This window comes from Moschus berezovskii, chromosome 25, assembly GCF_049115385.1.
Source record: "Moschus berezovskii isolate FMDL1 chromosome 25, NW_MosBer_1.0, whole genome shotgun sequence".
Classification (NCBI taxonomy): domain Eukaryota; kingdom Metazoa; phylum Chordata; class Mammalia; order Artiodactyla; family Moschidae; genus Moschus; species Moschus berezovskii.
In genome coordinates, this window is record NC_142484.1 from 43,067,659 (window position 1) to 43,083,189 (window position 15,531).

General features: G+C 37.6%; 1 protein-coding gene across 3 annotated transcripts in view; it reads right to left on the reverse strand.

The window, feature by feature from the left end:
- The window catches only part of NOX4 (NADPH oxidase 4), a 198,727-nt gene that overhangs the window by 21,885 nt on the left and 161,311 nt on the right, over positions 1-15,531 (reverse strand). For all 3 annotated transcript variants that reach the window (XM_055416177.2, XM_055416176.2, XM_055416179.2), the window contains 4 exons: positions 10,627-10,746; positions 8,989-9,097; positions 4,400-4,468; positions 2,919-3,019 (listed from right to left, as the gene is read on the reverse strand). In XM_055416177.2, coding sequence (XP_055272152.2) covers positions 2,919-3,019; positions 4,400-4,468; positions 8,989-9,097; positions 10,627-10,746 — 399 coding nt within the window. The remainder of the gene's footprint in view (positions 1-2,918; positions 3,020-4,399; positions 4,469-8,988; positions 9,098-10,626; positions 10,747-15,531) is intronic.

The following is a 15,531-nucleotide window of genomic DNA, read 5'->3' on the forward strand; positions in this document are numbered from 1 at the left end:
ATTGAGGGCAGGAGGAGAAGGGGACAACAGAGGATGAGATGGTTGGATGGCATCACCTACTCAATGGACATGAGTTTGTGTAGGCTCCGGGAGTTGGTGATGGACAGGAAGGCCTGGCGTGCTGCAGTTCATGGGGTCACAAAAGTCGGACATGACTGAGCGACTGAACTGAACTGAACTGCATTTCAGAAATTTTTGTTGACTATGATGGCTACTCCATTTCTTCTAGGGAATTCTTGCCCAAAGTAGTAGATATAATGGTCATCTGAGTTAAATTCACCCATTCCAGTCCATTTTAGTTCGCTGGTTCCAAATAGGGAAAGGAGTACGTCAAGGCTGTATAATGTCACCCTGCTTATTTTACTTATATGCAGAGTACATCATAGGCGTTCATTGAACTGAACTAAACTGAACTGAAATGTCATTAGGGAAGAAGGAGTCTGTGGTACATGGGAAGACTCAGGTGAGTATGAGAAGATTATCTCATCTAAGGTGGGTGATTTTGAAGAAAGAATGGGAAGAATATTACCAAAACTGAGTTGACTTTTTTCTTTATCTGATACTTCACCTTTAACTAGAACCTTGTATGTTACAAAGGACCTCTGCTTTCTAAAAAATGCTTTCATCTTTAACCCACAGTTATTCATGAAGGGAAGGAAATGCAGAAATGCTTTCAAACATGGATGCAGTCTGAATTACATGGGTCACTATTTTCCTTTTTAGATTTTGCTTAAGGGGTTTCAAACCATGATTCTTAAAACGAAGTCTCTGAAGGTGACGCCAAATACCATGACGAATCAGAGATTATTTCAACATCATATTCATCCATAAATTGAGAAACTGTGGTTAAAAAATAACTTTTCATCTAACAGGCTGCCTCATTCAATTAAAATCAAATATCCTTTTATATTTATCAAAATATACCTTCAAAATTATAATCAACTATGTATTAATAATTATTAAAAAAAATCACTGATTCCTTAGAGTCACAGGAAATTTTAAAAATTAAATCTTCAATTTATATACATTCTTATTGTGTAAGTGTGTTTAGTTTACCAGCAAAAGTATGATTCATTAAAGTGCAAAATTATACTGAATTTGGTAAAATTCTGCAGGTTAGACAGGATAGAAGTTCTAGTTCCAGTAGAAAAAAGGGTGATATAAAATTTCCAACTGACCATGAAACTTACAAAGACACAAATATATAAGGTTGGTATCGAGAAACTATGATATTTAGATTCCAGCAGATATGTTTAAAAGTTATATTAATTTTAAAATGTCAGTATCTGCAATATGTTAGAAATTGCAGCCTTTGGAACTATTTAAAGTTCTGATAAAACTTTTTCAATGCCAACTTTAAAATGTGTGAGTGGGTATATGGTTTTCAAAATGCTTTTAGAGTTTGTATAAATCATTGCCCTGCACTATGGTAACTTTACAGATTACCAAACAGGCTCCCTAGTCTGTACCCAAAAATGAATGCTTTTATCAACTGTAATCTCTTCAGATCATAGACATACAGCCCATAACTCTTAAGATTTTTTTATAGAATTATATGCTTATTTAACTTATATGCAGAGTACATCATGAGGAACGCTGGGCTGGAAGAAGCACAAGCTGGAATCAAGATTGCCGGGAGAAATATCAATAACCTCAGATATGCAGATGATACCACCCTTATGGCAGAAAGTGAAGAGGAACTCAAAGGCCTCTTGCTGAAAGTGAAAGAGGAGAGTGAAAAGGTTGGCTTGAAGCTCAACATTCAGAAAACAAAGATCATGGCATCTGGTCCCATCACTTCATGGGAAATAGATGGAAAAACAGTGGAAACAGTGTCAGACTTTATTTTTTTTGGGCTCCAAAATCACTGCGGATGCTGATTGCAGCCATGAAATTAAAAGACGCTTACTCCTTGGAAGGAAAGTTATGACCAGCCTAGATAGCATATTAAAAAGCAGAGACATTATTTTGCCAACAAAGGTCCGTCTAGTCAAGGCTATGGTTTTTCCCGTGGTCATGTATGGATGTGAGAGTTGGACTGTGAAGAAAGCTGATCACCGAAGAATTGATGCTTTTGAACTGTGGTGCTGGAGAAGACTCTTGAGAGTCCCTTGGACTGCAAGGAGATCCAACCAGTCCATTCTAAAGGAGATCAATCCTCGGTGTTCATTGGAAGGACTTATGCTAAAGCTGAAACTGCAATACTTTGGCCACCTCATGCGACGAGTTGACTCACTGGAAAAGAGTCTGATGCTAGGAGGGATTGGGGGTAGGAGGAGACGGGGACAACAGAGAATGAGATGGCTGGATGGCATCACTGACTCGATGGACATGAGTTTGAGTGAACTCCGGGAGTTGGTGATGGACAGTGAGGCCTGGTGTTATGTGATTCATGGGGTCGCAAAGAGTCAGACACGACTAAGCGACTGAACTGAACTGAACTGATAGCTTCCAAGAAAAAATATGTTTGAAAATATTTCTGATTTAGAGAAATATTAAAATCTCTAAGAGTTTTAAAAACTAACAGTTTTTTAAAAATGTATTCATTCTGGTAAAAATGTACCAAAAATCTAATTTTTAAGTGCATCAGAACTATTTGAAGAGCTCCCTTGTTTGCTAATGTGATTTACAAAAACTTTCCCAATGATGACCTAATTTATGCTATGGGATCTATGCAAATTTAAAAGTAGGTATGACAGTTTGGTTCATAAATAAGTATTTATAGACTGTTTTTAAGCCAAATTTTAATTATTTGGCATTACAGATACTTGAGGTAGTTCTAGCTTTGCTTCCATCTTTAGTAGTGATAATTGAGTATTTAAGTGACTCTGTAATTTTCAAACCCATTACTAAGTAATCTTTAATATTTTAATTGGATCATTAGCCACATGTCAAATTTTTTGAGGAATAGTACTTACCCTCTGTTACATTTTGCTATTTCATCAAACAGAAGTTTCCACCGAGGACGTCCAATAAAAAGTCTTGAATTCAGTGCTTGATATTTTTCTCCAATTATCTTCTGCCAAAAAGAAAGCACTATGCTTTATATGACACAGAATTGGGCAAATAATTCATTTCTATAACATCATCTTTCCTGTTGCTGTGGCTTCCTACCAAATTGCTGTGACATAAAGAATATAAGTGTCAAACGGCAACCTATTAAGTATAACCATTTAGAAGCACCATTTCCTCCCTCTTTCCCTTTAAAATCAATTATCTTCTTGAATACCATTAGTACAAATGACTGACTTTCCTAGACTTCAGTTAGTTGCTAGCAACTGCAGCATTAAAGAATGCATTCTAATTGCCTACTCTCAAAGAGGGCGCAACACATAAGCTTTGTTGAAGCATTTTTGTACAGCAAAGTTGTCATATTTGGCTCATTATATGAGTAAGACACTGCAAACTGTCATCATAAATTTGGGGAAATGATCCTGAACATGACAGTCTAATAAAGCAGAGCCCCAAATTTGGGATCTATCAAAAAACAACTTCTAATGGACTGTTGTTTGCAATTAACAAGAGTATTAGATCTGAATTGATGGTAAAGAGAGTCAAGTGAGAAAAAAAAAGTGTCCGAGTCCCAGGGAGACAAACTGAGAACCAGATGTAATTTATGCTTCCTATCCTAATCACTGCAAAACCATGAGGCATAATGTTACTGATTTGCTTCATGACAGTACAAGATAAAATGTTTTTACATACCAAGTAGGGTAGAAATCTGACTAAAAAAATAGGCTTAGATTAGTTTTGAAGTAACAGACAAGCATTCATATTTTGCATTCAAAGAATTACAGAAAATATATGATGGAAAATATAACAATAAAACTTGTGAAAGCATTCATACCCAGGTTTATATGGCTATATATCTCCTCAATGTTGTCTATATACAGTTTCCTCACCTATGATATGGGGGTCACAATATCGTTTACCTCTTGAATCTGTTGGAATTACACGAGATAATGTGTATGAGATGCTCAATACAGCATCTAGCAGTGAAGGAAATAATGCACGATGGATGTTTCATTTTTTAGTTTCCCTTGAAGAGAAACAAGCTTAATTGTGTATGACCTTCTCTTCTCTTGCCACATAAAACCTCCCCTCGATGAATACGATCACAAGACTATTCACTTGTGTTCTCATCTCTAGGTGAGGTGATGTGAAAAGGAGAGAGATGAGCTCAAAGGTCCATCAGTCCCAGGTGAGGACAGATGAAAGGCAGAAAACGGCTGACTTCAAGGGTGAGCCATGAGTTCGCTGGATACATTCCAAAAGTGGTTTTCCTCTGGGAATCGTCTCTTCAAACCACCTGCAGAAATTTCCTTCCAGCGCAGCCCCTACAGTATATCTTCTGTTCTCAAGAGACTTGTTTAATTTACAATAACATCCAGTCACATACCTGTATCCCATCTGTCTGACTGAGGTACAGCTGAATGTTGACATAATCAGGTCTGTTCTCTTGCCAAAACTGAGAGGACATAAAAGTAAAAAGACATTAAACTGTGTTCTGTGTTCACAGACTCTCTCCTAACCTAACATATGTGAGTCTGCAATCTGTTAAGATGTATCTGGTCTTACCACAGCTAACATCTACGAGCAAATGTGTATACACACACACATATACGTGCACCACACACATGGCATTCTAACATTAATAACCTGTCCCTGACAGATTTAACTAGTTATAATGAAGGAAATGGATGGGATCAATTCTGCTATCTTCACAGACACAAAATCAAATATGCTAAATACTATAGTAATATTCCTTTAAATCCTCTCACTTATTTCTTATTTTATTCGCTGAGTCTCTAAATTTTACTCAAGATTTCACTCATAAAGAACATGCTTTTCTCTACAAAAAAGTCAAAAGTGATACACAAGATGCATACTAGGCATCACAGAAACCAAAACAAATGAAAACAAATAAGGTAGGGATGGAACCATTCCTTCCTCCTATGCAGCACTGACTTCCCTTATATAAAAATGTATGAGGCACGGAGTGTATCTGCCAAAATAAAAGCGTCTGGGAAAGCTCTCACACACTTTGATAGCTTGAAAAATACACGGACCAAGAAAAATATCTGAAGAACAGTGAATTCAACAAAGTGGGTAACAGGGTTTTGACCAACATGCTTCTTTCATCCAGAAGGCACAATGAATCTGCTCATGACCCTGGCCTTGCTCTGGCTGAATCCTGACTTGTGAAATCTACACTAAAAAAAATATTATTTTTCTTAGGGCCTCCTTTTATCACCCTAAAACAAAGAAATGCTAAAGAGAAGGAAAAGAAATCAAAATCAGAAGAGAAGGAAGGAACACAACCACGGTACACTCTGGAGAACAGAGAGGAGTATCTGATGTGAGAACCCAAGGAAAGGCCTAGAAGAGACCAGCACATTTACAGCAGCCAAACTATTTCCTGAGCATCAGTGTGCACAGTAGGTTTGCTGGAGATGGCACGGTTTTGGTGGATCTTATTGCAGCAAATTAATCAACTGATTGCAAGTACTGTTTCTATTATTCATTGGAAAGGCTTGCTGAAGCTCCAATACTTTGGCCACCTGATGTGAAGAGGTGACTCATTGGAAAAGACCCTGATGCTGGGAAAGATTGAAGGCAAGAGAGGGTGAGATGGTTGGATGTCATCACTGACTCAACATGAATTTGAGCAAACTCCAGGAAATAGTGGAGGACAGAGGGGATGGGTGTGCTACCATCCATGGGGTTGCAAAGAGTTGGACATGACTTAATAACTCAACAACAACAACAACTGTTTTTATAGAGCGTGAAAACAATGATTTTTAAGGGATACATTGGGACTCAAACTCAAAGTTTTGGGAATGCAGAAGTTGTTTTGCAAATACCGAGTGACTTAAGTGAGGTCACAGCACCCCTCTGACACCTGTTACAGTAGTAAGGGCACCGGACAGGTGACTAAGAAACATGTTTCTATTGTCATCACCGTCTGACCTTGAGACTTCTAGAGAGGTACTCAACTTACAGAGGCCCCAGTTTCTTCATTAGGACAATGAGCGCATCTCACAGGTTTCCTCCAGAACTAAAACTACACATTCTCTGATAGGTGGCACTGCCAAATTATAAAATCCCAATAAAAACCTATTTTACTTTGAAAGTGGTAAGTGATGATTCTCAGAACCCATAATATTCTTAAAATATAATCATTATATTCCATGCCACAGATGCCTCAAGTTATATCCAAACACTAAAGTCATTTTAAAGCCCTTTAGGAATTGAATCAGGGTGCACGAATCTTGCCTAGAAAATCCCATGGATGGAGGAGCCTGATAGGCTGCAGTCCGTGGGGTCGCTAAGGGTCGGACACGACTGAGCGACTTCACTTTCACTTTTTACTTTCACACATTGGAGAAGGAAATGGCAACCCACTCCAGTGTTCTTGCCTGGAGAATCCTCGGGATGGGGAAGCCTGGTGGGCTTCCATCTATGGGGTCACACAGAGTCGGACACGACTGAAGTGACTTAGCAGCAGCAGCAGCAGCACGAATCTTAACTGTGAGGGAATGGAGGAATTTCCAAGTGCCAGTAATGGACAGCCCCTCACAAAACACATGACTTGCATTGATTTTTGTCTTAAATGTCTCCTGGGATGCTGCTCTGAGATCACGCCAATAACTGCTGCATCAATAATGTGTTCGGTGCCCACAGACTCCAGAGAGAAATAAATAACACATTTTAAATATCAATGTCTCCATTTTAGCTTATCCCTCATTGTAGACAGTAGATACTAATTTTTAACACACACACACACATGCTGAATTTGGTAACTCATTTGCAAATGCAGAAGACAATAAAAGCCTTTTCAACATCATCCTCAGAGGGTCGAAGGACCTGTGTCCATCTCCATCCTCTTGATGTGAAAAATCAAAACAGGTGTGCAGAGGTGTGTGTAGAAAATAATCAACACACATTGTTTACACTAGTTCTAAGCATTTATATTATTTATTCCATGGATTCCTAAGGATTAAACATATCCACCAAAAAACTTGAGAAGAAATTTTAAGATTCAACTACTTTGACTATCCAGCCATTTCTATATTTTTTATTTCCTTTATTCCTTTCCTGCTCTGCTACTTGCCCTATAAAGCATCTATTATTTAAATGTGCTCTTGGATCCAATTATAAGTTCTATATCTTTTCAAGAAAGAAAGTTTTAATCTAGAAAAACAGGCAAAGGTAGAAATGGGAACTCCAACAAGAAATACAAGTGGTTGATAAGCACAGGAAGAGAGGTTCAATCTCATTTGTTTCAAGGAAAAATACAGTGAGATCCCCTAGAAATGTAAAAGATCGGTAATATAACGTTTGGAGTAAATTTATCTTATATCCTTTGGTGGAAAGGTAAATTGTTTAGCATCTTTGGGGGACATTTTGTCAGTACCTATTACAAATTTAAATTCATTCCTGAAGTCCTCACAGCTTCCAACTCAGGAAGTCCAGTTTTAGACATTAATCTAGAGAAAACACACACTTGAAAGTGGCGATGATGCTCTTCTTGAAAGATTTTCCTCTCTTAACCTTAAGTACAGAACTACTACCTCTTGGTTTCCTACCACCTCTTGGTTTCCTACCACCTCACTGGCCACTCTGATTAATCTCCTTTCCTGACTTATTACTCATTTTCTGCTCCTCTGGAAGCTGCAGTACCCCGAGAATTGTATTTTCACATATACTCTCAAGATGACCTACAATCATATCAGTCTGTTCAAATCCTTTCAGTGGCTTCTCGTCTCTCTGTTTTTTTTCTCCTGATTTAGCAGGCCCTTGGTGAGTCCCAGGAATCTGCGCTTTTTTTTTTATTGCAGTAAAATACACATAGCATAAGCTTGATCATTTTAGCTGTTTTTAAGTATACAGTTGATTAGCATTAAATATATTCATATTGTTGTGCAACCTTCATCACCAATCCATTTCCAGAATTTTTTCATCTTCCCAAACTGAAACTCTATATCTTTTAAACAGTAACTCCCCATTTGCCCTCTGGGAAACCTCTGGCAACCACCCTTCTACTGTCTGTCTCTATGAATTAGACTACCCCTGGTCCCTTATATAAAAGAAATCACACAATATTTACACTTTTGTGTCTGGTTAGATAGAAATACACTTTAAAAAAGCAATTTGTGGAACAATACAAATAGTATGATAGAATTTTCAGAATGCTCATGAGTAACGTCTGGTTATGTGGATTGGATGGAGATGTTGCTTCATGTAGATTTTTACAAAAATCTGTAGCAACGATGCATGTATGTATTACCTGAATAACTTAAAAATAGATATATTAATAGACAAGTAAAAGTTGCAGGTAAGATAGATGAAAATGCCTGCTTTCATCTCTGGAAGGAATACAGCTTAGAAGTTGAGATTTTGGAAATTCTGTATATTGGGCCAAAAGTTGGCTGATGATCCACTTGGAATGTTGAAGTTGTAGATATGACTATGAGAATAAAGGCTGAAAAGTGTAGCAGTAATTGTCTGCAGATGTTTTCTTCCATCTGTCTTCAGTCACAATCCCATTTGCATTCATATTTGCATAATATGTTTCTGATATGCATATATTACCAACCATATGCATTCATTTTCATGTTAAAACATTCTATGTTAAAACATGTCTTAGATATACAAATTCACAGATACCAATATCTGGAAAGATGTGCACCAAATTATTAAAAGATTCTATCTCTGTTTTTTTTTAAGCTTAAGGGATATTTTTCCTCCTCACTACAACTCTGCATGAATTTGAGTGGACTCCGGGAGTTGGTGATGGACAAGGAGGCCTGGTATGCTGCAATTCATGGGGTCACAAAGAGTTGGACACGACTGAGCAACTGAACTGACTGACTGACTCCTCTGCATATTATTCTATAGCGAGCACCTATTATTTTATAATTTGAAATAAAATGGCTACTTTTAAAATTAAAGAGAATGCAAAAGTAAAAACAAACCTAAGTTTACCTTGTTATACAACACACAGAGTAAGTCTGCAAACCAGCGGAAGGACTGGATATCTCTGCATACCCAAATAAAATACAATCTTCTAAGCTTGTATGGTTTCCAGTCATCCCTTTAAAAGTGAAATAACACAAGACTGATTATGATGGCAAAAGAATTAAGAATCCCTATATCCTTGAAATTTTGCTTCCTATTAGTAAGTAATCTACAGAGAAAACAGTCATCTACATTCTAGTATCTGATACACCACTTACTCTAACTCTCAAATTAATTTCAAATGCAATATACGGAGTCAGAGATATAATATAATCCATGAATTAAAGTGTTCATGCTTGTGGATACTATATGCATATTACCCATTTCCACTTGAAGGCAATAAACTAAACTCTTGGATCAGCTCTGCATCTCAGGAAAAAAGTTTTCTTATTTTTCTGCTAATTCTATCACTCAGAAGGGCGCCAATGGTCATCTTGCCCTGGGTTCCAGACAAAATGAGCCAAAACCATTCCAGAAAGCTGGTTGTTTATCCCCTTCTTAATAATCATTAAAGAAAGAGATTTCACAACCACCTACTATGTAATGCATTCCAGCAATTCACAATTCCAAGTCTGGATTCCTCCTTATAATTATGAAGTAAATTTGAGGTTAACAAAATATTATTCCCTTGTTTAAACTTTAGGTGTCCAAATAACTTGCAATATGTTTTCAGAAACAACTGATTTCTGGCTTGGAATATAGTTATTTTTTAAAGAACCTCCCAAAAGTCCCAAATTTATATCAAGCTTTTAAAATCAAAATATCATTCAAACACATCACCTCAAATTATTATTTCTTTTTTCATACTTCATAAAACAGACTTTTAAAGAAAACTGTGTTTTCTTGAAAAGTGAATGGAACAGATTTTGCTTGTGGTTTCATGAGAATCCCTGTCAATTAATTTTTGCTTGTAAACCAAAACTAAAATAACTGAATAAGTATATCCTGCGTAAGCAATCTTACCTCTGAAATTTCTATTCTTCAATCTGCTATAAATCTGCTGAGTAACAGACCCAGGAATGATGTGCTCGTTTGTCATCTCCTCGGAGAGGATTTCCTGACGATACCTCTATTATAACCCTGACCCTTTATGTCTACATCCCATTGATCTTTCTTCTCTTCACCACACTTCTAATACTTTCTGAAATGATGTTACTTGTGAATTTTTCACTGGTCTATTTTTTGCCTGCCCTATTTGAAATTAAACTTTTCAAGGGCAGAGACATTACTCAGTCATTGTAATATTACCAGTAACTGTAAGATCAATCGCACATAAATGGTCAAAAATATTTGTTGACTAAATGAATTAGTAATGCCACTTACCCCTGATGAGAAGGCAGAGAAATAGGGGCCGGTGGAATGACTTTAATAGAGGAAAAGGACAGAGTAAGGCATAATTGTGATAAGGATGTTATTTTACAAGAGAACATGCTGAAAACCATAGACCACATATTGAGAAGCACTCATTTATTCCCCATATCAATCGGTAAATAGAGATTTTTGAACAAGTAGAAGAATTCTCTAAGGAATTACTTCTTACTAAAAGAGATGTCTGAAATAGACAGCTCTCTATGTGGACTAATATAATGGATCAAAATGACATACAGCAGAGTGTTGAGGATTGACGCAAATGGAGTGACTCCAATGCCTCCAGCCACGCAGAGGCTAACCTCATAGTTCAGTGACTCTTCAAATGGACTTCCAAAGGGACCATCAATATATAGCCTGTGGAGAAGGCAGACAAGGGTGGAAAAAAATGAAAATGAGTTAAATTAAGTTTCTATAATATGTGGCAAGAATGCTAAATCTAGTGTCTAAGCTTTGTGATAGCCCAGGCCTCATTTCATTGTTTCTCATAGTGATAAGTCTAAAGAAACAAAAAGTGTTGTTTATGAACTACCAATATAAAAACAAGTACACCGGTTTCAAAGCATTCCTATTTTGAGGGAAATATCAATTAACGTGAAGGGAAATGTAGATTAGGACCATGGTGGTGAGCCAAGGACTAGTTAAAGCTTTGATTTATTTTATTACTATATATTGGACTAAATTAAAATATCTTGTTTCATTGTGTCTAAATTCAATAATGCTATTCTCCATGGTAAAGTCAGTAGCAAAAATATTTCTTGAAACCTTTACCATGTAAACAGAAAAGAAGCTGACCCTGTTCCTCTTCTTGCTCTGACTAGGTTTATTAGTATAGAGCCTACAACAATGTCAAAGGAATCTCTCATTACTTTGTATATTCAAATATCTGTGTGTGTGTGTGTGTATGTCTATGTGTATGAAATCCTTCTTAACTACAATGAAACTTGTTAACTGCTCACTCAATATTCATCCTTCCATTCTTATTTTTTTTTAATTGACATATAGTTGATTTACAATGTTCTGTTAGTTTGTGTGTATAGCAGTGATTCAGTTATACATATACACATATCTATTCTTTTTCAGATTATTTCCCTTTATCGGTTATTATAGAATACTGATTAGAGTTCCCTGGGCTATATAGTAAAGGTCCCTGTTGGTTATCTATTTTATATACAGTAGTGTGTATGTATTATTCTAAATTCCTAATTTGCACCTCCTCCCCACTCTTTGGTAATCACAAGTTTGTTTTTTATGTCTGTGAGTCTATTTCTGTTTTGTAAATAAGTTCATTTATATCATTTTTTTTAGATTCCACATATAAGCATTATTATATAATATTTGTCTTTCTCATTTTACTTTAGCATGATAATCTCTAGGTCCATACACATTGCTGTGAATGGCGTGATTTCATTCCTTTATGGCTGAGTAACATTCCATTGTATATGTATATATGTAATTATATAAAATATTACATATATATATATATATCACATCTTCTTTATCCATTTATCTGTTGATGAACATTTAGGTGTTACTATTGCTTAGTAACAAAACATTAATGCTATTCAAGGAAGCAAAGTGCTCAGCTAAAATATTACACGTCCAACACTGAGTTGCATCAATTTTGGCTGCATGACTACGTTCAGCCTAATGTGATTTAAATGGAAGTGCAATTAGAAAACCTGCAGCACTGTTTACAACAGCCAAGACATGGAAGCAATCTAAATGTCCACTGGCAGAGGAATGGATAAAGAAGATATAGCACATACATACAATGGAATGTTCAGTTCAGTTCAGTTGCTCAGTCGTGTCCGACTCTCCGCAACCCCATGAATCACAGCATGCCAGGCCTCCCTGTCCATCACCAACTCCCGGAGTTCACTCAAACTCATGTCCATCGAGTCGGTGATACCATCCAGCCATCTCATTCTCTGTTGTCCCCTTCTCCTCCCTCCCCCAATCTTTCCTAGCATCAGAGTCTTATCCAGTGAGTCACTCATCGCATGAGGTGGCCAAAGTATTGGAGTTTCAGCTTTAGCATCAGTCCTTCCAATGAACACCCAGGACTGATCTCCTTTAGAATGGACTGGTTGGATCTCCTTGCAGTCCAAGGGACTCTCAAGAGTCTTCTCCAACACCACAGTTCAAAAGCATCAATTCTTCGGTGATCAGCTTTCTTCACAGTCCAACTCTCACATCCATACATGACCACGGGAAAAACCATAGCCTTGACTAGACGGACCTTTGTTGGCAAAGTAATGTCTCTGCTTTTTAATATACTATCAAGGTTGGTCATAACTTTCCTTCCAAGGAGTAAGCGTCTTTTAATTTCATGGCTGCAATCAGCATCTGCAGTGATTTTGGAGCCCCAAAAAATAAAGTCTGACACTGTTTCCACTGTTTTTCCATCTATTTCCCATGAAGTGATGGGAACAGATGCCATGATCTTTGTTTTCTGAATGTTGAGCTTCAAGCCAACCTTTTCATTCTCCTCTTTCACTTTCATCAAGAGTCTTTTGAGTTCCTCTTCACTTTCTGCCATAAGGGTGGTGTCATCTGCATATCTGAGGTTATTGATATTTCTCCTGGCAATCTTGATTCCAGTTTGTGCTTCTTCCAGCCCAGCGTTCCTCATGATGTACTTTGCATATAAGTTAAATAAGCAGGGTGACAATACACAACCTTGACGTACTCCTTTTCCTATTTGGAACCAGTCTGCTGTTCCATGTCCAGTTCTAACTGTTGCTTCCTGACCTGCATACAGGTTTCTCAAGAGGCAGATCAGGTGGTCTGGTATTCCCATCTCTTTCAGAATTTTCCACAGTTTATTGTGATCCACACAGTCAAAGTCTTTGGCATAGTCAATGAAGCAGAAATAGATGGTTTTCTGGAACTCTCTTGCTTTCTCCATGATCCAGCGGATGTTGGCAATTTGATCTCTGTTACCCAGCCATTAAAAATAATGAAATAATGCCATCTGCAGGAACAAGGATGGACCTAGAGATTGTCATCCTGAGTGAAGTAAGTCAGACAGAGAAGGAGAAATACTGTATAACATCCCTTACACATGGAATCTGAAAAGAAATGATACAAATGAACTTATTTATAAAACAGACTTAAAGATTGAGCTTATGGTTGCTGGGGGGAAGAATAGGGGGAAGGGATATTTAGGAAGTTTGAAATCAACATGTACACACTGCTATATTTACACTTGATCTTAGCCAAAAGGCCGAGAAGCGATCACACTGCTATATTTAAAATGGATAACCAACAAGGACCTACTGTACAACACAGTGAACTCTGCTCAATGTTATGTGGCAGCATGGATGGGAGGGCATTTGGGAGAGAGCTGATACACCTACATGTATGTCTGAGTTCCTCTGCTGTCCACCTGAAACAATCACAAGGTTGTTAATCAGCTATCAGTTCAGTTCAGTCGCTCAGTCATGTCCGACTCTTTGCAACCCCATGAATCACAGCACGCCAGGCCTCCCTGTCCATCACCAACTCCCGGAGTTCACTCAAACTCATGTCCATTGAGTCGGTGATACCATCCAGCCATCTCATTCTCTGTCGTCCCCTTCTCCTCCCGCCCCCAATCCCTCCCAGCATCAGAGTCTTTTCCAGTGAGTCAAGTTGTCGCATGAGGTGGCCAAAGTATTGGAATTTCAGCTTTAGCATCAGTCCTTCCAATGAACACCTAGGACTGATCTCCTTTAGGATGGACTGGTTGGATCTCCTTGCAGTCCAAGGGATTCTCAAGAGTCTTCTCCAGCACCACAGTTCAAAAGCATCAGTTCTTTGGCGATCAGCCTTCTTCACAGTCCAACTCTCACATCCATACATGACCACGGGAAAAACCATAGCCTTGACTAGACGGACCTTTGTTGGCAAAGTAATGTCTCTGCTTTTTAATATGCTATCTAGGTTGGTTATAACCTTCCTTCCAAGGAGTAAGCGTCTTTTAATTTCATGGCTGCAATCAGCATCTGCAGTGATTTTGGAGCCCAAATAAAAAGTTAAAAAAATACCAATCACTCCATCCCTCCTTTTTTTTTTCCTATTGAAATGTCCCAGTGGCAATTTCAATTTCAATAAAATAACTGCTATGTTCCTTGATGAAACTATAACCTTGTAACTAAGACCTATAAACCAGCTAACGAAAATTTCTATAAATGGATTTTAGTGTAACAATAAGAGGTATTTGCAGATGCAAAACAAAGAAAAATTGGAAGGCTCCTTGAAGGAAGCTGTCTCGGTTGAAAGTTGCGTCTCTTTATCCCTGTCCTCTTCTTCCCTCCTTTTTGGTGCCTGAGTACGTGTTGAGTTGATGGCCTGAACACTTATCTTTGATGACTGTAAAACTACCATACCCTCTATGGACTGCCTAGTTCTAGATACCCTTATGTTTAAAAAGCTACATATATATAAAACGCTGCCATTTTAAAGCTTCTTTCTTAGTAAAAATAACTTTCTTAAAAAATAGTAACTGTCCAAAAAATCAAGTTTGTGTATTCAGCCTAATGATATAAATATCTTTATTTTTAATATTGCTAATCTGTCTCATTACTGTGGGGGGTTTCAGCCAAGAACCTAGAAAGGTAAAGAAAAATCATTTTTCAGTTTCAACCCTTCTTAAAAGGTATAACAAAGGACATGTTATTTGACCAACAAAGAACAGAGTAAGGAATCATGAAGTTATCTCTTTCCTACTTATCTGCTTTCCAGACCACACACACACCCTCCCCACACCCTAAATAACCACTCTCTGATATTCTGAAATAACCTTGGGCAAGAAGACAAGAATGTGGGGGTTCTAGTCATTCACTAGCACTGGGATCACAGGCAAGTGACTTATCCTAACTCTGATTTTATTCATCCAAAAAAACAAAAACAAACCAGTTAGATATGACACAGAAAAAGCCTACTAAGAATTGTACAGGGCCGCAAATATCAGAAATGCTTTAATTCAATGGCATCAGCGAGTGCCTCCAGAGTACCATCAAGCCCTTGGAGAGCCCAGCATCAACACAAGAAATGAACTAAGTGCAGTGTGAGATGATAGATGCATGTAGGAATTTGATCTGAAGGAGACTAAATAAATGGGGGGAAATTAATGTGTTGTTATGTAATTCAACATAA